This window comes from Argiope bruennichi, chromosome 10, assembly GCF_947563725.1.
Source record: "Argiope bruennichi chromosome 10, qqArgBrue1.1, whole genome shotgun sequence".
NCBI lineage: Eukaryota > Metazoa > Arthropoda > Arachnida > Araneae > Araneidae > Argiope > Argiope bruennichi.
In genome coordinates, this window is record NC_079160.1 from 27,874,744 (window position 1) to 27,898,513 (window position 23,770).

At 30.4% G+C, this 23,770-nt stretch overlaps 1 protein-coding gene across 1 annotated transcript; it reads right to left on the reverse strand.

Annotated features, from left to right (window-relative positions):
* Nucleotides 1–1,933: 1,933 nt before the first annotated feature.
* On the reverse strand, nucleotides 1,934–18,860 carry LOC129988549 (uncharacterized). The gene is made up of 4 exons (XM_056096798.1): nucleotides 17,616–18,860; nucleotides 12,992–13,246; nucleotides 10,974–11,297; nucleotides 1,934–8,559 (listed from the first exon to the last, which is right to left on the reverse strand). The coding sequence occupies exons 1-4, from the start codon at nucleotides 18,610–18,612 to the stop codon at nucleotides 3,737–3,739; spliced, it is 6,399 nt and encodes a 2,132-aa protein (XP_055952773.1). The 5' UTR covers nucleotides 18,613–18,860; the 3' UTR covers nucleotides 1,934–3,736.
* Between the last annotated feature and the right edge of the window lie 4,910 nt (nucleotides 18,861–23,770).

Consider the following 23,770-nt stretch of genomic DNA (forward strand, 5'->3'; position numbering starts at 1 on the left):
AATCTGCCAAAAATCGTTTATCAATCTCAAAAATTTGAAGAAACCCAGATGGAGCGTTTCAAAAATATGGCGGAAACGGAATTCGATGTAAAATTCAGTAAGTACATGTTTTTGCATAATTGATTTAATTAATTCAGATCTTTAAATACCTTGCTTAAAACTATACAATAAATGTACACAATAAATAAGAACAAGTAATATTTTCTTGTAAAATGTTTTTTTTTTTTTTTTTGACATTGTACACTTTAGTACCAAAAGCCATTTAATAGCAACACGTAGGGGGCCGCGGTGGCCTGGTGGTAAGGACTCGGCTTTGGAATCGGAGGGTTTCAGGTTCGAGACCCGATTCCAACGAAAAAACATCGTGTAAGCAGGTCTGATGCACGTTAAATACGTCAAGGCCAAACGTCCACCCGATGGTATGAAAGCTTGGATAGGGGGTTACCAGCTCAGGTGTCGTCCTCGTCATCTGACGGCGGTTCGAAATTGCAAGGTCCACCCCAAAATAGCCCTAGTGTTTCTTTAAAATGGGACGTTAATAAAACTAAACTTAAAATCTGCTAACCTTCAGTGACGGGAAAAAAGGACCTGAACGTACACGACTTCAGGTCCTTTTTCCCGTCTGTATTTAAACCTGTATTCAATTCTGTATTTAAACCGACAGCATGAGTTCTTTCGAAACTCCCCTTCCTTTTAACCTCCATACTGATCCACTTGCTATTAAAATCTTGGTACTCCTACAGACTCTCCATCACAGGGCTTTTATTTTGATGGATCCGTAGTCATGTTGGAATTGTAGGAAATGAAAAGGATAATCACGCAGCTGAAACCGATTCCTCATTTTTACATAGAGTGATAACTGAAAAAGGCAATGAGCTAAATATATTAAATTTGGTATGGGATTTTGTGAATACAAGTGTAGTTTCGTGTTTAAATTCTTGTTCCAATCGATTGTAATCAATTGTGAAAAACGTGTCTTGTTAAAAAAAATTTCTACCAAATACCGCCAATCAATCGTTATAACGCAGCGCATTTAATCGCTAGTTCAGCAGCTTGCTTGCTGTCTAATCCTCTAATATATTTACTTGTCGGCGACTCCGACTACTCTCACACACGACTTCCTCGCAGCTTGAGAGTGCCTGTCTTTTATAGTTCCGGGAGGCGGGGCTAGAATCTTCCAGACAATCAGGGCTTATCTGGGTGTATCTCAGTTCCTATTGGATGAATCGTGAAAGTTCTCGAACTGTCCAGTATTATCCATTTAATCGCCAAGCTCTGTAGGTCATTGACGCGGCACCCGCTCAGCACACACAGGACAGATCTTACAACGGTTTTTCCCACGATGACACTATTCGTGTTGGGTAGCAAAATTATAGATTTGTAACAATATTTTAGAACAAAATATCACTAACTGAATAAAATTTTAGAAAAAAATTAAATAATCCAAAAATTATGACTAGCTGCTGTGGAAGTGGTGCGTTGATTGTCAAAGCAAGTAAGAAGAAAATAGGATATGTCAGAAAACGAGTACTTGTTCCAATACAGGCAGATGTCGAATTGGCCAGAAAATTGAGACATTTCCCATTGGGGATCAGGGTTATGTTCAGCCGCAGAGAACTTCGTATCTGAACAGACTCGTAGTAATGAGATCGCTTCTATGTTTTAAATTAAAATGTCATCGAAAATGAATCATATTCTGAATAACTACCTATCCTGTTTCAAGATAGAACTTCCAGGGTAAATCTCATTGTCATGATCTACATTATATTCTATATTTGCAGATACAAATAATTAAATACTGCAGGAATGAAAGTACATTCTACACAAAAAGGGAAAGAAATATCAATAAATATCTTTATTTTCATTAAAAAAAATATATGATATATTTACAAATATACAAATTTTTTTGTACAGATGTACTAATACATGGTAACATAGCAATATATTTCATAGTTTCTTTTAAGCATTATATGCCGAGACAAGAAGAAAAAATACACAGAATTCATTTTTCAAAAAAATTCTCATAAATTTACAAGACATATTCTCAAATGTAAACAAAAAATTATTTATTCAAATATACATAGAAATCGCATGAGACTTGAGGGAAACAAAATTGACCCTTTTTTATGCTTTTATATGCTAGAGAATAGCAGAGTGATTACATCTATACTTATAAAAAGCTCAATGTGTGTGTGTGTGTGTGTGTGTTGGCGCTCTACAGGCCAGACTGCTGGACCTACAGCTACGAAATTTGGCACATGCATACCTTGGAGGTCGGAAATGTGCACCTGGGGTCTCTTTTTTTTTCAATTTTTAGTTAGAATTTTAATTATTAATTAAAAACTAACTGTCCCGCCAAAAAATCTTTTAATTTCCCCACCGCCAAATGAGTAAGGCTTCATTTTTTTCCCACGCTAAAGAGGATAGGCTTAACATATTTTCGGCCGCTTATTTCAAACGATTCTGTTTATTTTCTTAATGTTTGATGCATTTAAAATTAAACATTGTAAATTAATCGATCTTTCAGATTCATTCTGAAGTACTTTTGAATAAAAATAAAACAGAATAAAGGAAATTAAAAATTTCTAATCTGCATAGCGTTACCCCAACTGGAGTAGAAAATTCACGCATTTACGTTACCATAATTGGCGTTGAAAATTCAAGCATGCGCATTGTGTTCTGATTGTTGACAACTATTTTCAACGGATATGGACTTGGTTATGAAGGCTTAATGTGTTTTCGACAGATTATTTCAAACGATTCTGTTTATTTTTTTAGTGTTTGATGCATTTAAAATTAAACATTGTGAATTAATCGATCTGTTCATGATGAATCTGAGAAAATGTTGTTGAAAACTTCTTGAGATATTATATAAATTAAGAAAAATATTCTTTAGTGCCCATAAGGTTTAAATACTCAGCGACTCTGTTTTCAGTACTCATATTTAAAAAAAAAAAAAAAACTGCTTCGTTTCAGTAAAAAAAAAAAATATTATTATATTAATTGCAGTTTAATCATTTCCACTTTAATTTACAGCATAAATTCTAAGGGAGCTAACAGAAAATTAGAGATATACATATTGCGTTATGGCTGAAGGCCTTTATAATATTATGAGTGAATTATATGACTATTAAAATTTGAAGTTTTAAAATATTTTAATGAAGAAGCAATTAAAATGGGAGTTTCATAAAATATTTAATTATTAAAATTTTAACGTGCATTAAGATTGGCGAACCAGCTGGTCGCCAAAGGCGTTTAGTAATACATAAACCACAGTAAATGTATTTGAAAACAGATTATTTAGAGGAAATTGGAAAAAGAAATTTTGATAATAAACAGATGATATAAAACTTTCAACATAATAAACCCTTTTCACTCAGAAAAGTAATTTGATGCATAATTATTAATTACTAATACAAAGGCTTGTTTATTGCTCTGAAAAATAAATACATTTAATTGTTTTAAGTTGAATTCTCCTGTTCAATTAATTTGCATCTTCTTACTACTCTGCTGCTGTTTTTAACAATCAAAATTAAATAAATAAAGCGTCAAAGTGATGCACCACTTGAATGGTGAGTGAGAGTCATCATCCGCATGCAAAGGGTTAAATTGTGACAGATGGAATTTTTTTTTTTACCAGTACAGAAGAGACAGAATATTGACATCAGGATGATAGATCTTAACAGAATATAGAGACTATGTACCAAACTTAAGTAGAGGAATTGGAGGATTTACTTCATTTTGGAGTGAATGGTATACTGGCTTTTACCACATATCGCTTTTTCGAGATAGGTTCCCACATATATTGCAGAGATCCAGGTTGATTAATGGGTATTGAAATGGATGGTTGAGATCTTATGGCATCAGATTTCTCTGCAGTAGAGTTTGTTACAGGATCAGAGGAAGATTTTATAGAATAATAAGATGTAATGATACACGATACATCAGATTCCTTCTGGCAAGATTGAACTGAGGAAGTTACGTCCAATTGCGTGTTGGAAGTATTTGATATTCTATCATGTGATTTTTCAAAACATACTTTATCATTAAAGCATGTTCCAACACCAGAATTATTATTTGTTGTTGAAGCTAACATAACAGAAGGTTGAATTTTAGAAGATCCATGTGAAACTGAATTTGTTGCAGAAATAACAGGCAAATTGTCTGATGATGAAACAGTGGCTTTTATAATAAAAGGTGAATTTGTCACAGGCCCAGAAGAAACATCTGAAGAACCCTTTATCAGTAGCTCATTAGAAGAATTAGTTATTTCTCTGTGAAACCTTTTAACAACAGGACTGCAACTAGAAATTGAATTTGGTACAGGATCTACAGATGTAATGAGTGTTTGGTTATTTTTTCGAGATTTATCTGAAGTATTAATTGATGCTATCACAGGCTCTTGAGAAATAAGTGATACATCATTATTAGAAACAACAGGCAAAGAAACAGGTAATGGGTGATCAGAAGAATGTGCTGTAACATCGGAATGATTATTTAACACTGAAACTAACAATGAAGAGGATTTCAAAACAGATAGTGTTTCTGAACCTGAATTTGGCATAGAAGTAACCGCAACATCAGACAAACTAGCAAAATCAGCAGAACATGAAGTCACTTTCGATACTGAAGCTGATGTAACAGCAGATTTCTCGACAAAAGGCTTTTGTGGAAAAGAATTTAAGAAAGTACAGGCAGAGGCCTCAGGAAGGGCAATATAGAATATTTCATTATTAGTTTCAGCAGTAGATTTCATATCTGAAGATATTTGTGAAATGGAATTTGATCCAGTACTAACAGAAGCATTAGGAACAGCAAGATAGAATATTTCATTAGCTGATGTGGTAGTAGATTTCACGTCTGAAGACACTTGTGAAATAGAATTTGATAAAGTATTAACAGAAGCATTAGGAACAGCAACATAAAATATTTCATTAGCCGATGCAGCAGTAGATTTCACGTTTGAAGACGTTTGTGAAGTAGAATTTGATTGAGTATTAACAGAAGCATTTGGAATGGCAACATAGAAGATTTCAGAGGATGTCATGGCAGAAGGAGTCATAACCAAAGCTGTTTGTGAAACAGAATTTGATACAGTATTAACAGAAGTATCAGGCAGACCAACTTGTAATATTTGATTACTGAAATTTGTCTTCACATCAGAATTATTGTTCACTGTGAAATTTGGCATTGCAGCAAATTTCACAAGAGATGTCTGTGAAACCAAACTTGATGCAGCGTCAGTAAAAGCATTAGACGTAGCAACACATGATATATGACTAGTAGAATATGTTTTCACCTCAGAATGATTCTTGGAGGCTGAAACTGATACAGCAGTAGATTTCACAAGTGAAGGTACTTGCAAAACTGAATTAGATATAGCATCAGTTGAAACATCAGGCAAAGTAGCATTTGATACTTGATTAGAAGAGTGTTTTATCATATCAAAACGATGCTTGTTTGATTCTGAAATTGACACTTCAGTACTAGGCTTCACAACAGAAGGTGTTTGCAAAACAGAATTAACAGAAACATCAGGCAAAGCTATGTTTAATTCTTGATCAGTCGGATGTACTACAAAATCAGGATGATTTTTTGCATCATTACATGAAGAAGTGGATTCAGTAATAGAGGATGCTAATGGAACAGAATTTGATATAGTATCAACAGGCAAGTTACTTGATGATGAAACAGTGTTTTTTATCGATAAAAAGGAATTTTTCGCATAACTATCCGAGTCATTTGAAGAATCCTTTATCAATGGCAAACTAAGAACACTAGTTATTTCAATGTGACGCTTTTTAGCAACAGGTCCGCTATTAGAAAAAGAATCTGACACAGTTTTAGCAGAAAAAGGAAGTAAATTATCTGATGGTGAAGCAGAAGTTTGTATCACTAAAGGGCAATTTGTCATTGAATTATCACAAACATTCGAAGAATCCTTCATTACAGGAACATCAGAAACATTAGTTTTTTCAATATGACGTTTTTTAGCAACAGGTCCGCTATTGGAAAAAGAATCTGGAACAGTTTTAGCAGAAACAGGAATTGAATTATCTGGTGGTGAAGCAGAAGTTTTTATCACTAAAGGGCAATTTGTAACTGAATTATCACAAATATTTGAAGAATCCTTCATTATAGGAACTTCAGAAACACTTATTCTTTCAATGTGATGCTTTTTAGTAACTGGGCTGCTACTGGAAAAAGAATCTGATACAGTTTTAGCAGGATTGGGAAGTAAATTTTCTGCTGATGAAGCAGGAATTTTTAACACTGAAGGACAATTTATCATTGGACTATTAGAAATATTTGAAGAATCTTTCATCAAAAGATCATCAGAAACGTTTGTTCTTTCAAGATGATGCTCCTTCGTGACAGTTTTGCTATTAGAGGTAGATTTTGAAGGTATTATGGGTATTATGCTAATTTTGTCAACTTTATCAGAAGAATTATTTGGCGATAACACTTGTAGGAAATTGGATCCATCACGTCTTTGTATTGAATATTTTCGTAAAACCCGATCTAGAGGAGTTTCTATTGGTGCTGGAGTTGGTGCTATGGGTTTAAATCTTTTATGCTGCTTGGGTGGTGATGATAAAATATTAGCTGTAACATGCAACAAATCTGTTTGATCCCTATCAAACGCAGAATCCAAACTACTATCATTTAAATTAGTACATGATGATGTGCCACATTTAAATGTATCAATAATTTTATGCCTTCCAGAAGAGCTTGATACAGTATTATTTAAAGGTTTTAAAATAGACTTTGATGATGGCATGGATACAGAAGTAGAATTTGATTTCAAATGACAGGATCTCCTTACAGGATTCAAAACAGAACCAAATGCCATCACAGGTACAGAGGAAGGATAAGATATAGACATATTATTATCTAAACCTTTTAAAACATGATTTGTCGCTTTTACAATCTCAGACTCTGATAAATATTCTGTCTGAGTTGATTTTACAATATCAGGTCTTGAAAAATATTCTGTCTGAGTTGATTTTTCCACAGGATGAGAATAATCTTCATCACTGGAACATATTTGATAACACCGGTTCAACAATCTCAAAGCTTCCACAAGTGACTTCTTACTCAATTTGCATTTATTTATGCGCACTTGCTTATATACACCTTGCATTCTTTTCAAAACACTTTTCAGTATGTCTGGCTCTTTATCTGGAATGATTTGAACATCAGCATCAATATCATCAACATTATCACAAGGTTTAGCAACAGGAGACGTGGGCGGTGAAAAATGAGGCGTTAAGAACTTCCATACAACAGCATGAACATGTTGGCACATATTGGCAAGGACCAAACTTTGTACACAGCTACATGAGTACATATGAACACATACATCACAGTCAAAGCACCTCAAATCACATAATTCTGGACACGATTCATAATCTTGTGTCACATAGACATTGGCCTCATTTTGTGATCGAATCAACCAAATTTTATCTGATAAAGAAACTATATTCTCACATTCTATTTCTAGACCCTTATTATGACACATGCTGATGGTATTTTTGACCATATCAATTTTATCTTCATCCAACATGTTGGAAAGACGATCTAGCATTTTATACCGCAGCCACTTCATAAGCACCATTAGGAGCTTATCTAACTGTTTGGTCTTAGTTATCTTAATGCAGTATTTTAATGTCTTATTCAAAAACTCTATAAATATATTAGTGCTTAACTTAACATCCTTTCTGTAGCAGCATGCCCACATTTCTGGATTAGAGTCATAATGTGATACAAAATATTTTCCAAAATCATTAGTCAGTGGATTTTCTAAAAGAGAGATTTTGAAATTCTTAAACATGGTAGAAAAGACTGGCTGACTATTGCATTCCATGATTTTACGAAAAAGTCGATAAGTTGCTTCTCTTGTGTTAATGTCTTTTATAGTTGTTTTGGGATGCGCTAAGATCTTTCGGATTCTATCATCCAATGACCATGTACTCCACACCCATTTGGATTCATCTTGCATTACTTCCTGCCATGCTTCAAAGAAAAATTTATCATCATTTGACATAAAATACAAACAAGATAATGGACCAGTAGATTCTCTGACAGATGAAAGAAATTCCAGCATCGATGATTTATTTATCCTGTTGCTGATGCAAAATGCAACTGGAAAGGCAGCATCTTGGTCATCAATGATAATAAGAGTAGTTAAAAGTTTACGTCCTCTTTTAATGCGATTAGGACAAGCAAGGCATACAATTTGCTTAGTTGATGTCATAAGTATATGTTTCTGAAACTCTGTCATTATAATTAACATCAAATTATCAGATTTAGTTCCTGATGCTTCTTGTCTGTAAAGCAAGATTGGAGAATCCTCCATTTCGGAACATATGCGAACCCACTGTTCAACATATTCACCAGCACTCATTCCTGAATAGTAAACTTCAGAAGAATAAGCTTTGTTCAGAAAAGAAATATCTCTTTTCTTCTTAATACACGCTTGAAAATGCTCGGCTGAGGACTGAGTGTCCTTAATATCATTCAGCTGTTCTTCCAGTGGAATCCCATTATATAAATTTTCTGAAAACAAAATAATTTATTAAGCATTTAAGAGAAATATTAGCGCACACATATTCAATAGTGCTTATTCTAAGTAATAAAAGTAAAAGTGAAAATAAGATAGCCATTTAGCAATAATGAAAACATGATGTGATTTAACAGTAAAATTTAGAACACTTAAAAATAACTTTTTTATAGAAATATGTTATGAAGTTATGGCAAAAAAAAAAAAAAAAAAAAAAAACAATATTAAAATGTTTTGCCCCTTTAAGGAAGGGGGGAGGCAGTAGAAACTTTTTATTAACATATTTTATCTTTCTAGATAATAGAAAATGTGTGCCAAATTTTGTTTCAATGAATCAAGAGGTGTGGAATTATATGATTCAAATAAATAATCTTATACATACAGGGTGTTTCCAAAACAATACAAAAAGCACTTGTTTCTTTTTTGTAAATATTGTACTTAAATGCATACTTTCAATTCCAAGCCATTAACTATGAAATTTTCTGAGAAGTTAAAATGCAAATTTATTGGCTTAGACTACTTTTACAAACCTCAGATTGGTGCTGAAGTATGAAAAAGTAGTCAAAGAGAAGGAATAAGGAAGAAATTTTTCATTGCACATTTCAAATTCAATATTATATATATTACAATAATTTATCAAAAGGACAGAATCAGAAAATAATTATACAATTAATTATTGCTCTTAAATTTCAAAAATGATCAAATAACCAAATAATTTAAGTATTTGCAAAACTTTTCAAAATGAATACCTTTGTAACCTATACTAAGCTGTATTTTTTAACAGTGCTTGCATATAGGTACATAATAAATACATACAGCATCTCAAAATGTCACTCATCATTGAAATATGTCATTTTTTTAGGAAAGTTTAATATCCCACATAGTATTGACAACAAAGAAATTTATTTATTCTACAAAATGACATTAACATTAATTCTCTGATGTATCAATAACGTTCAATTTCTCAAGTTCCCCTTTGCTTCCTTAGCTAGTCAGAATTGCAGCTACCAATCAATTTAAGTGAGCAACAGTATGTGTAATTAGCAAATTTATTTCAAGACATAATAACTGAATGACGTAATAATAAGCAAATATTTATATAAAAAATAACAGTAAGTTACTAATTAAATAAAATTTGCATTTTAAAAATAAATATTTCCATCTACATTTGTGAAAAGCCTTTCTAAACATAGAAATAGCACTTATCTACAAATTTTAGAAATAGAAGCATGAAACTTAGCATTACATGGATGAATGTAAGAATAATTCTTTAATAGCTGACAATTTTATTCTATGAAAAGCTATAAAAAATTTAATTTTTTAAACTTTTTATCAGTAACTTCCATAGAAGCCAAAGTATATTAATACAAATTTCCATCTTTTTAATGAAATTTTGTACTTGGAAGTACATATTAAGTACAATATTTTGAAAATTAATATTTGTTCATCCTTTTTAGGACACAATGCATAAATTACTTTCTAAATAATTTTTCAAAATCAACAGAGTTGCAGCTATTAAAAAAACATTTTAAAACATTTGTTTGCTATTATGAGAAATTTAAATGGCCTTTCTATCATTAATAATAATAGAAGTTTGTGAAAATGGAAATTTCAACACTCATGCCATTTATATTCTCTTTGAGCTGTATGAATTTGGATAAGGTTCTCACTCTTCATAGAAAATAGTCCTCAATGATTCAAATACAGTCTTAATTGCTCTAGTTATAGCAATTTAAAAGATAAAATGAGAAAAGTATTATACATATGTAAGAGGCTATCTTTTACTTTTCTTGTATATGAAGTATACAAAGAAAAAGTACTGGAATCAACAAAAAAATTGAATTTGAGATTTTGACGAATCTCCATTTTTGAGATACCTGTGAGTACAAAAAACACATTTTTAAAAAATATATATCTGTAACTGAAATATGCTTTGAACTAGAGAGATAAAATTCAATATATGGACTTAACACCAAATTTGTAGTTATCTAAAAAATTTGAACAAAATTCATTACACATAGAGAGGTAAGAAATGACTAAAAAATATCAACAATGCAATTAAAGGTGGAAAAAATTTATCAAGAAATCTATAGAAGAGGAATATTCCTAAATGATTTAGAGTATATGCAGCAGTCTAAATGCAGATAAAAAAAGAATCTCTTAATTTAGATTGTGCATTAATGGTAAAACAAAACTTGAATCAGTAAGAATGATCAAACAATAGCTTGTTTGAGCATAAAATAGCTTTTAGGCAAATATCCTATATGGATTTCCATAGTTCTATGCTTCACTTTTTGATATAACTGATTTATTCACCTAAAATATTAATTAATAAAAGTTAAAGAATATAAATATTATGCGCTGTAACACAGAAATCGGATAGAAAAAGATTTCAAGATTTAGCAATTACCTTGGACAGCAGCTTGCTCCTCATCAGATAAATGGACAAAAGTCGTGCCTCCCCCATGCCCGTAATGCTGTAAGCAGTACTTAACGTGAACTTCATCTGGATATTCACGTACAGTCATGGATGCGGTGCAAAAAAATCCTGTCTTGCAAGAACCTAAAAGGTTATCCATTCTGCTCTTTTTTACTTTATTACCCTGTTTATAATAACCAGAACGATGACAGCAGTATTGTCTCCAGAAGTAATTCTGTAGTTTTTTAGCTCCCATTTGAGCAGTAAAAAATGTCAAATCTCTTCTTTCAATTTCCAATTTCCATTTCTTAAATGCTATAAAATATAATTTTTTTATAAACAAAAGGTCAAATTCACATATAATATGTACTTATAATTTTCAAACTAATGAATAATTTTTTTTCCTTCAAATTCTTCTTGTAATGAAAGTTTTATGATAATTAATTAGGCAGTTAATTTTTGAAAGATTTAAAATAAAATTTTCATATTTAGAAATGATTATTTTATTTTTAACGTTGTCATTCCAAATGAATGAAAATATCATGCCTATTTTAACATAATTTTATTCATTTGTCTTTGAATACCAATCCTAATATTTGCTGAAATTTTGTATCATTTTTAAAAATTAAAAATAATTTATAGGAATATTAATCTTTAATGGTTTTTAAAAGTTATTTATTACAAATTGCTTAATGAATATTACTTATTTTATATAAAAATATATTTTAAATCCAAAACATTATAAAAATACTTTCTTTCCAAAAAAAAAAAAAAAAAAAACAGAAGATATCAGCTAATAATATAAAGCAATTCATTGTATAATGATTGAAAGCTTAACTGTTTAAGTTATAGAAATTGATAGAAAATAATTACATGAGAAATATTTTCTCAGTTTCCCCCAAAAAAAGAAAGAATTCGATGTTAAAATTTCATAATCTGTATTATATACAAAAAAGACAATATTTTAATTTCAACTTATCATGATATAACAATAAGATGCAAATCTACCATTAAATTTTTGAAGAATTCATATATTAAGTCATAAGTTTACAGGATACCAAGAAGTACATTAAAAAATATCTCATATTGCTTAAAGGTATTAAATCAAACTACAAATATTCATTAAATGCTGATAAAGAAAAGTAAAGATGGATGATGTAGTTTAATGTAATTCATGAATAATAAGTCACACTTCCATGACTAAGAATCTTTAATTTAATCATCTGTTCAACTGTTATACTAATTTGGAGCTATATGAGAACAACACTTTTAAGACAGGCCTCACAATTTTGAGCAGATTTCAGATAGAAAATATAACAACTGAACTAACACTTCATTTTCTAAAACTAAAAGATTATGTTTCATTTCTAATGGCACTTTTATCATGAACCAGAATGATACATAGAGGGAACTTTTATGGATTCAAACATCAAACTTATCTGATCAAAAAGCAGAAATTCTTTAAGCTGGGTGTTTTCACAACAATCAAAAAACAAAAAAACAAACAAAATTCAAAAGCAAACAATGGGATGAATGCCATTTGAAAACAGAATTATTAAAAATGGTGTGCATTCAATGAAGACTTCAATAAATAATTTGTTTATTAAAATGTAATCTAGTTACTAGTTATAAAATCTTTCTTCTAGAAGTTTCAGAAGCAGCATAATTTCATAAATAAAGTAAGCAAATAATTCATATTCATTGTATAATACTTTTTCACTCGTAACAATCATATGACTTTTTGGCATTAAAGTAGAGCATACACATTTACTTTAGCAAATATTACACATTTATAAGCTTGTAAAAAATAATATGCCTATTATGCGTATTAAAAATTTGGCTGTTTCATCAGACTAGAAGTACAACATATCGCTATTTATTTATAATAATGTGAGTTACTTTAAATATATTTTTTATTTAAGGTACTAAACTGAAATAGTTTCAGGTAAAAATACTTTATAGGAATAAATCTAAAAAAAAAAACTTTTTATAGACATAAAAGAAATTACCAGTCATGTTAGGAAAACGTATCTCCTTTTCAGTGACATCCAGCTTATGATATTTCAATAAATGTTCCCGAAAAGTTCGAAATGATGTGCAATTGACATTGCATTCAATACATTTTATCCTACCAATGTTTTTTTTAGATGCAGGGATAGGCTCAGAGGATTTTAACTTATCAGTTCTCGATTTTATCTGAGACAATATCTCTATCTCATTGTCTCTATCTGAGGCAACTTCTGATGGAAGAGCATCTCCATTATCTATAATCAAATAGGAAATGAATAAAAGCAAATTAATTTCAACAATTAATTGATACATACAATTAAAAATATTTATAGTAAAAAATAACATTTCACATTTAAAAAATATTTCATTAATATAAAAAATAATAAAAAAAATTAAGAGACTATTTATAATGCTTTGGTAAAGCTTTTAGCATGCAAATATTAGGAAATTATATTTATGAAGGGGTGGGGGTTGGATATTGCAGCAGTATAATATGGCAGACAAAAACAAATTATTTCTAATGTAGACAAAGAAAGAATATTTCAATAGGAAAAATATTTTAATTATAAACAACCATATTTTTTTTAATTATCCTTAAAGGAGATATTTTGAAATTTTTTCTATGTAAAGAATTATTCTAGTTGCATACATTTGAAATAAAATAATTATTTCTATCACTGACTAAATCGGTCTCAAACCATATAATCAGAAACATTTTCAATTCAGATTTAAACAAAACACAGGAATAGATCTGATGGTCGAATTGGATCTTGGAAAATTGGATCTATCAAATCTTTGGATTTAATTGTGATAATATGTATTTCAATACTTCAGTAACTTTTTTAAAAACAACTAACTACTACATTTTAACCTTTTTGCTTAATACATTCATCAGAAGAGTTTTATAAGTAGAAGTATAAGAGTACATGCAATATATTTAAATCTGAAAAATATCTTTAAATATTTAAAAATAGATAGTAAGTCTTGCATGCATTTCTAGTTATTTAATAGCACATTTCACATTTTTTAAGAGGATTTTTAAATTATAATAAATATGATATTATAAAACAGTCATAATCACAAATGCAAAGTTTTATTAGAAAATATGATAAAACAGTGATAGCAGATCCTAATAGCATTAGTGTAACCAAATTTCGATTTTTGAATACATTTTATCAATTTTTCAACCATATAATGCAAATCTAAATTTCTTGAACTGCTACTGTGCATTCCAAAGTTCCTGAGGCTTATTTCAAACCATTACAATGTATATATAATCATTAACAATTCGAAAAGTACTGTAATCTCTTTTGTATGCACATGTTGACACTGGTAGAATGCATGTAATTATAGCGATTTAATTCAGAAAATTTGTGAACAACTTAAGAAATGCACTATAGCACATATAATAATATTCTTGGTTTAGATGCACCTTTATTGCTTCTTTGAAGAAACGCATTTTCTTCAGATCACTTTTAAATCTGCTATAGTACAGTTAACGAAAAAACAACAATATCTTCTGTTTTCAAAAAAGTTGTTGACTATAGTAACAAGGCTTTTATGTCTAACAGTGTTCATAAATCAGCTTTGGATGTGTACAAAATAAATCTTGTAATGACTCTGGATACATAAAAAAAAGTTGTCAACAGAAAGAAAATCAAAAATATTTCTTCTCACAAATTTCCCCCACAAGATACATATATTGTGAAGGTAATACATATATATATATATATATCTTGCGGGGGAAATATATATATGATATTTTATAATAATGATATTTTAAAATTTAATTTAAATATTATTTCATTTCCTAATTTTCATCTGATCTGAATATCTTTCAGCCTATATAAACTTCATTCTAAAATGTTCTCTTATTTCCTGATCCAATTTCCACTTTTGATTTAATTAATTCTATATCACTCTAGAAAATGGATAGTCTCAGCATTTTCTCACACTCTAAGTGAAAGGATAAAAATCCTTAACGCTTAGCAAATTCTTTCTAAGATACCTAAAGTTCCCTATCCTAAATCTACAGGTGTCAAAGAAAGACCTATCAAAAACTCATAATAAAATGATCAAATGGGAAAATTCTGTCTCTACTGCTTTTGTGTCATGATGTAAACTGACATATTTCTTACCACTTAATTCTTGGTATATAAATTATGCCTCCCATGGTGAAATAAATCTGTTTTAAAATTTCAAAAGTTTCTTCTACTCGACCACACAACCACTAAAATATGTCTATATGTAAATATACATATTTGTCTGATGGGGGAGAGGACACATCATCCATTATCAGAGGAAAAAAATTTTTTTTTTACATCCACTTGTGCAAGGATAGCATGAGCAGGAAGGGACTTTCCACTTATACTATCCTTGCCATTGCTGTCTAATAAAATTGAATTTAATAGAAATTGAAATTTATTCAAAAATGAATTCCCATTTCCTGAGCTTGCTTTCAAAATAAAGCAAAGCATTAAAATAATTTATATCTTAATTGTGTTAAATCTTATGTAAAATTTGTCATGTTATTGTTTGAAAAAAATTCAAATTTGACAGCCAAAGTATCTTTTAAAAAGATTTAAACATCATTATTTTCTAAATAATAAATTTTGTAAGAGAAAAAGTTATCTTTTATAATAAAAATATTTAAAAGAAAAGAAAACATAAAATAATAAATGCCAAATTATACTGAATCTAATATTCTTTAATTAGGAAGCAAAAGTATATACATGTTGACACATAATAAAAAGTATCAATTTGTGCCAATTGTGAGAAAATATTTCACTATCCAAAACTTATTAAATGAAATAAGTCATTTCATTCAATAATCATAAATTGAGAAATAAATTTCAAATATGTATAACATCAAACTGTGTGTAAGTGAAAATCTACTTTGGAATTAATGCATCAAAGAAAGCTAGATACTTGTAAAATAGCCATAAGTTATTAATATACTTTTTGTGTAATTGTATGCCATTGGTAAACATATTTAACATACTAAAAATAACATCTTTAGCAGTTAATTGATTATTTGCAATAGTCAAGATATCTTAGGCAATTATTCTCGTCAGTTAATCACTGGTATGCTTTTTATACTTAAACACCCAATGGCTAATTGGCTTATTTTTATTTTGGTTTTGTTAGGCTTTTAACAAATTTTGAAAGAAAAAAATGTTGCTAAAATGTTTGTAAAGTGAAATATCAAATTAAAAAAATCAATTCATGCAAAAATAATGAATTAAAATCTTATGCAACAATAATCACAATAAAAAATAAAGTCTTCATAACAAGAATAATATGAAAAATAAATTCTTGCAAATATGCTGCTACAAAACTATGAAATCAGTTTGATTTTCACTGAAAAGAATTGTTGCAAATAACAAAAAAAGGAATTTTAAGAATTTGTTAAATAAAAAATTGAGCCACAATTAAAATAGTATAATTTAAAAAGTATAGAGAGATAGACAAATAGATTTTGAATTTTAAATGGCAAAAATATCATTTTTACGAGATAGTATTTTCAGAAGATATAATAAGAAAACATTGCTTATTTGTTAATTAATCGTTTACTTTTTAAACAATCAAAATGTAACTTAACTTTTGGATTCTGAATCTTGGCAGTGATGTTTTGTATTTTAATGAGCCTCTGTACAAAATTTCATTAAGGTTGGACAAAAACTGTAGATTTATATAAACAATACACATTGACATTTTACTTTATATAGAGATATCATAAATTTTAAAAAAGAAAGCATAAAATGTATTGAATTGTTTGTAAAACATCAATGTTTTTAATCCCCTCTTACTATTACTTGCTAGTGACATAGTACTTTTATTAACTTGAAATGCCAATCATAATTATAAAACTAGGCATTAAACTAAAATTCAATATCTTAAAGAAATATTTAACAATTTTTACTTTTTTTTTCTTGGAAAAAAAAGGGAGAAGCAAAATTAGAACTACACTTAATTGTTTTCTGGCTCCACTAAACCCCTGCTCTAAATATTTTATATAATATCAAACAAAGAAAAAAAAATTGGTCTTCACTCATTACAATTTTTTAAACTGATTACCATTTTGCCCACAAAACTTATCATACTCCAATTTGTTGTGCCCATTGTGAATTTGATTTCAGTTATATCATCTTGTTTCAAAATTACTATTACTTTATTCATTATGTTTCAGAACCCTGAACAATTGAATTTCATTTATTCTTAAAATAAAAAATTAAGCTCATAAAAGATATATCATTAATAAATCTATAATTCATTTGATAGGATATGCTGAATTATAATATTTTGAAAACTGTTGAGATCATTAATATATTCTACATAAAAACTACAAAATTTTCAGCACCACAAAATTAGTTAAAGAGGATTGTCAATTTTAGCACATGTTGCACAGTAAGATTTAAATAAATGCAATTTAGCAAAGTAATTTCAAAGAATTTTCATGCAAAAATAAAATAGCTGTGTTCTTTTTAAAATGATTCAACAGGATATATGATTTTGATGAAAGCTTTGTAAAAGATATATAAAGCTATAAATTCTAACAAACTAGCATTTCTGAAGAGAATAAAGTTTCAAACTCTAAATTTTAAGAACAAAAATGAAATTTACTTTCTGTTGATTCTAAAGCAGTCTGTTCTTTTTGATTATGTTCTTTTTCATAATGTTTCAGAAGTAAAATTTGTTTCTCGAATGACATCTTACATGACTTAAAACCACATGGAAATGCAACTTCATCTGAAGTAAAGTTATGTTTTATCTCTAAATGTTTTTTTAAATGACAGGGTTTAGCAAATTTTTTGGGACAATAAGAGCATACAAATCTATGAGGATCAGCAGAATACATTCTTGTTATAAGAAGAGCAGTTTGTTGTTGATATTTATGTTCAATTTCATAGTGTTTCAGAAGCAAATCTTCTTGTTGGCATAATGCGTTACAATAAAAACATGGAAAAGGAGCTTCTGATGAAAGAAATTTATGGACTGTCACCATATGTCTCTTCATAATATATGCTTTACTAAAGTTTGTCATACAATAAGGACATGTTAACATATCCCAATCCGAAGGCTGCAATTGTACATGTCCCGAAACTGATAAAATGCAATTTTTTCCAGGAGTAGTAACTTTCTCCTGATGATGTACAATGGATGAGTCTTCAACAGAATCTAAAGATAAATTCTCTTCTACATCCATATATGAATTTTGACTGTGACCACTAAGAATATTCTGTTCATGATTGACGGTTGTTGGTTGATTTTTGTCGATAAATGAATTTTCATTTCTCGTAGTAACATTTTCATTATCATTATTTATTAAACTGCCATACACATTTCCACTGTTATCCACTGTGTTACTGTCATTTTTTTCCAAAACGACAGATATCAATTCCTTTCCATCCATATTTTCTTTGTCCTGCAATTGTATGTCTTGCCCATCTAAGCTAAAAGAATTTTCTCCAACTATGAAAAATGAGCCATCTATAATTATTTCTTTACCGATATTTTCCGAAATAAAACTATTATTTAATTCTTCTTCAGTTATGACGTAAACTGTTTCACAATCTGAATCTTTTGATTCCATTGCACTACTGTCCACATCCTTCTCCATTCTTAACAAGCAAATTATACCACACTTTTGAGATATGAATGTTGCACATGTTCTGTGTGATTGACTTAGTTATTTAATAAATAAACCAATATGAAACGTTTATCCATTGATTTCCCGAAAACTAATTAATTAATTAACTAGTATTTTTTGTTTGTTTTTCGAATTAATTAACTATTTATCATCTTTTAATAATCGACCTACTGTTGAACAACTTTCAAAAGACTCTTGAAAACTATCATACAAAACAAACTCCATGCTATACTTGACATATGCATTTATTTCCAGGAATATCACGAATTATACGCATGCGCTGAACAAATGCTACAGCCAAACACTAAACTTGAAACTGAGGCTCGGATCCAGATCTACAAACTAAAGTACAAGGTCGACTATAGACCCATTTCGACATTCGGATCCGACGTATGGATTGCATCCTTTGAGGGGGGAAAAGAGATTTTGCTTAATAGAAAAGCATTGTGCCCTGCCGGCCGCCGTAGATGTATCTTTTTTTTTGGGGGGGGGAGGGGAGGAGTAACATTACACATCCGTTCCAGACTGAAAGCAATTTCATACAGACAAGGATCGTTACAATGAAACCAGCAGAACAACTGACTAAATTTTTCTTAACTCTAATTGGCATAATGAGATTTTTGTAATGAATAAAATTAGACTTTTAATATTGCAGGAGAAAACTGCTATAATAATAATAAAACTAATTATTCTCGTTTCTGATATCTGCTTCTATTTGCTCTGATTATCAGCAAATCGTTATTTTCTTTTCATATTAATTTTTTAAGTATTTTAATAATAGCAAAGAAATTAAAAATAGCTAAATCTTCTTTAAATTTTCAAATAAAATATTGGAATCACAACAATTCCCCCCCCCCATCATAAATTCCATCACTTTAGCAATTCTTTTGGAAATATTTTTTTAGCTGCATTTTAAAACTTTATTCTAGATTTCGAAATTTTCTATATTATTTTAAGTTTTTTTTTTTAATTTTTCCACTCGAGCAATTATGAATAAATATACTGAATTGTAAATATATGATTTTGTAGAAAGATGGTAAGATTTTTTTTTTAATTTTTAAAAATTAAATAAAATGAAAATTAATAATTTAACTTGTTGACATCTCCCTTTAAATTATTCATTTTTTCTAAGTTTGATTTATTAGTATCTTCACTTTTTTTTGTGAATTTATAGCTTCTTGCAAAATTATCCCCCCCCCTCCTCCGTCCATTGCTTAGTACGATATCAGTAAGCATTTTTTATTTTCTTCTAATTAAAGCAGAGATGCATAATCCACAATTTTTTGAATAACAAATAATTTTGCTATTGTTATTTTTAAATATTTGTTCCAAATATCTGTTATTTCAATTATATTATTAATTAAAAATTATGAATTAGTACTAAATATAAAATTTATTAATTGTAATTAAAACTTAATTTACTAATTTAAATAACGTGTGATTGAATTAATTATCTATTTTAGCTTACTTCATAAATTTGATTTTTTTCAAAACTATTTATTTAATTTCTTTATTGAAGTAAACCCTTTTCTGAAAAATTTAAATTAAATATATATCATTTCTGTAAAAATTTTACTTTATTTCTCTATTCTACCAATGGATGGCGCCAGCAGTAAACAGAATATATGCAATCAAAGTCATGCCACAAGCAATTAAAAATTATCTTTATGGAACACTGCATCGTCAAATCCGAATATCGGCAAGTCAAGGTCCCTCCCATGAAGTGGAGCGGTGACTTCGCACTTTCCAGTAAAGTCACCGCTCCGATAAATTTCAGTGATATGCAATTCAATGATACTGTAGTGATCGTAGCGCCATCTTTAATCATGTCATTCTAAAGCGCTACCTATCTACTTTCCCTAATACAATCTATGTTATTACTTCTCCCGGGGAATCCCCGTTCTGTGTATACGTGCGCTAAGCAGCGATGTTCAGATAGTTGTTAGTGTAATAAAGAGTTTATTTTTCTAATGGCGATGAAATACTTTATACTACACTCTACATGAACATCACCACAAATGCTGACCCGGATAATGAATCACGCATCTCTTTTGATTCAATTTGATTAATATTATCTTACTAAGTTTCGTTTTGAAACGAAAGCGCACTTCATGATGGAGGAAATCTCAGCTGTGAAGATGCCTAACTTCATTCCGTCCGACCCTTCCCTCTGGTTTACGATGGTAGAGTCAACATTTGAATTGGCTATTCCAAAGCCAATTACAGCTTCTCGCACTAAATTCAACTACTGCGTGAGCACTTTGCCACCTGAAATCGCGATAACTGTGCGCGATATCATTCTTTCGCCAGATGCAACTGACCCTTACAGCCAACTTAAATCTGAGATAATTTCCCGATGCGGAGAATCAAAATCTCAGGAAATTCGTAAGTTATTGGCTGGAGAGCAGTTGCATGATAGAAAGCCGTCCGAGCTGTTAAGAATTATGCAAAGACGTGCCGAAAGTCACAATATTGCCGATTCTCTTTTACTGGAATTATTTCTTCAGCAACTACCATCTAATGTGCAATCGATTCTTGTCTCAATACAACCTTTGACAACTCAAAAAGCCTCTGAAATAGCCGACAAAATACTGGATATAACACCAAACCAGGTAAGTGCTGTTTCAAATGCAACTGCTACAGCTGATTCTGAACTGTTATCAGAAATTAAAATGTTGCGTAAAGAAATTGCACAGATACGTCGCCATTCCAGAAGTCATTCACGGAATCGCCCACCTCGTTTTCGACGGAAAAGCCCTGCCAGTAATGATGATATCTGTTGGTATCATCGGAAGTACGACTCCAAAGCGCAAAAATGCATTCTGCCTTGCAATTATCAGCCAAACCACAACGGCAAGGAGTAGCGGCGACATACGCCTCGCCCAGTAGTTCTCGTCGCCTTTTTGTTCGCGATAGAAAATCAAATGTAAATTTTCTTGTTGACACTGGCAGTGATTGTAGTTTGATTCCTGCGACTAGAAATGATAAACTGTGTATTCCGATTCAAAAATTCTTTGCAGCAAATGGTTCCATCATAAATGTTTATAAACAAAAGTTATTATCTTTAGATTTAGGTTTAAGAAAACAATTTGTTTATCCTTTATGTTTGTGATATTAAAACTGCAATTATTGGTGCAGATTTTTTACATCATTTTAATTTGCAACCTAATTTAAGAAATCGTTGTTTAAATTATATGTATACACATATAAATGCTCATGCTATTCTTAATAATACTGATGTTCATTCTGTAAAATCTGTATTTTGTAATGATGATTTTTCAAAGTTATTGAATGATTTTCCTAATATTGTTAAAGCTCCATGTGCAAACCAAACTGTAAAACATTCTGTTATGCATCATATTGAAACTTTTGGTTCTCCTGTTTATGCAAAACCTCGTAGGCTAGCACCCGATCGCTTAAAAATCGCTAAAATGGAATTTCAGCATATGTTGGATTTAGGCCATATGCGGCCATCCAACAGCAATTATGCCTCTCCTCTACATATGGTTCCGAAAAAGGGAAGTGACGATTGGCGTCCTGTTGGTGATTTTAGAGCTCTTAATGCTCAGACCAAAAAGGACAAATATCCGATTCCCAGTGTTTTGGATTTTACTAGCGAACTACATGGAACCACAATTTTTTCTCATATTGATTTAGTAAAAGCTTTTCATCAAATTCCGATTGCTCCCGAGGACGTTCATAAAACAGCTATTTGTACTCCGTTCGGACTCTTCGAGAGCACTCGGTTGCAATTTGGTTTGTGCAATGCATCAAGTACCTTTCAGAGATTTATTGATGAAGTTACTAGAGATTTAGATGGTGTGTATGCTTTTATTGACGATTTATTAACTGCTTCAAAATCAATCGAAGAGCATAGACAACATCTCAGAGCTCTCTTTTCAAAATTAGACCATTATGGACTTACAATTAAATCTTCTAAGTGTACATTTGGTGTTCCTACCCTAGATTTTTTAGGATTTAAAGTTTCCAAAGAAGGTATTTCTCCAATTCCTGATCGAGTTAGTGCAATTCAAGAATTCCCACGACCCACTACCCTTACTCAACTTCGTAGATTTTTGGGTATGTTTAATTTTTACCGCAGATTTCTTCCCAAGGCAGCTCACATATTATCACCTTTGATTAAGTTTCTTGAAGGCCATACTAACAAAAAGAAATCTGAAACTACTCTGCAATGGTCTGAGGAAGCTGATAAGGCATTTTCTAATGCTAAGAAAGCTCTTGCCGAAGCTACCCTACTCAAACATCCGATTCCTGGAGCTCCTTTAAGTCTGTGGACTGATGCATCCTTATTTGCTATCGGAAGCTCTTTAAATCAACTTTCAAATGGAATTTGGGAACCTATTGCATTCTTCTCAATGAAACTTTCTAAAAGTCAAACTAATTGGTCAACATACGACAGAGAACTTCTTGCTATTTATGCTTCCATAAAAAAATTTCGACACATGCTTGAAGGTAGGGAATTTTCAATCTATACTGATCAAAGACCCCTTACTGAAGCCTTTAAGCAAAAGCCGGATAAATGCTCACCTCGTCAACTGAGACATTTAGACTTCATATCCCAATTTTCTACCGATATTCGTTATGTCAACGGTACAGAAAACATTGTTGCAGATGCATTGTCTCGCATTGAAATCAATTCAATTTCAAAGAAAAATTTAAATTTTAATGACATCTCACTTGCACAGTTAAATGATTCTGAACTTAAAGAATATCTGAAGTCTTCAAATTGTAAAATAGAAAAGCAATATTTTCCCTTAGAGGATGTAACCTTGTATTGTGACTTATCTACTAATTCACCTCGTCCGTACATTCCAAATTCTTTTCGTTCAATAGTTTTTGAAAATATTCACAATCTTTCTCATCCTGGCATTCGAGCAACAGGAAAGCTGATTACTAAACGTTATTTTTGGCCAAACATGAATTCATTTATTAAAAATTCTGTTCAATCTTGTCATAATTGCCAACGTTCTAAAATTCAAAAACATACAAAATCTCCTATAGGCACTTTCGCTTTGCCAGATGCTCGATTTGCCCATATAAATATTGATTTCATAGGACCACTCCCACTATCTGATGGTTATAAATATTGTATGACAATAGTTGACCT

Bases quoted from the DNA above. Each gene is read 5' to 3' on its own strand.
- LOC129988549 (XM_056096798.1), bottom strand. From the start codon at position 18,612: ATGGAGAAGGATGTGGACAGTAGTGCAATGGAATCAAAAGATTCAGAT. The intron at 13,247-17,615 runs GTAAATTTCATT...ATTTGATTATAG, and splicing joins TGCTTTAGAATCAACAGAAA to ATAATGGAGATGCTCTTCCA. The intron at 11,298-12,991 runs GTAATTTCTTTT...TATATTTTATAG, and splicing joins ACGTTTTCCTAACATGACTG to CATTTAAGAAATGGAAATTG.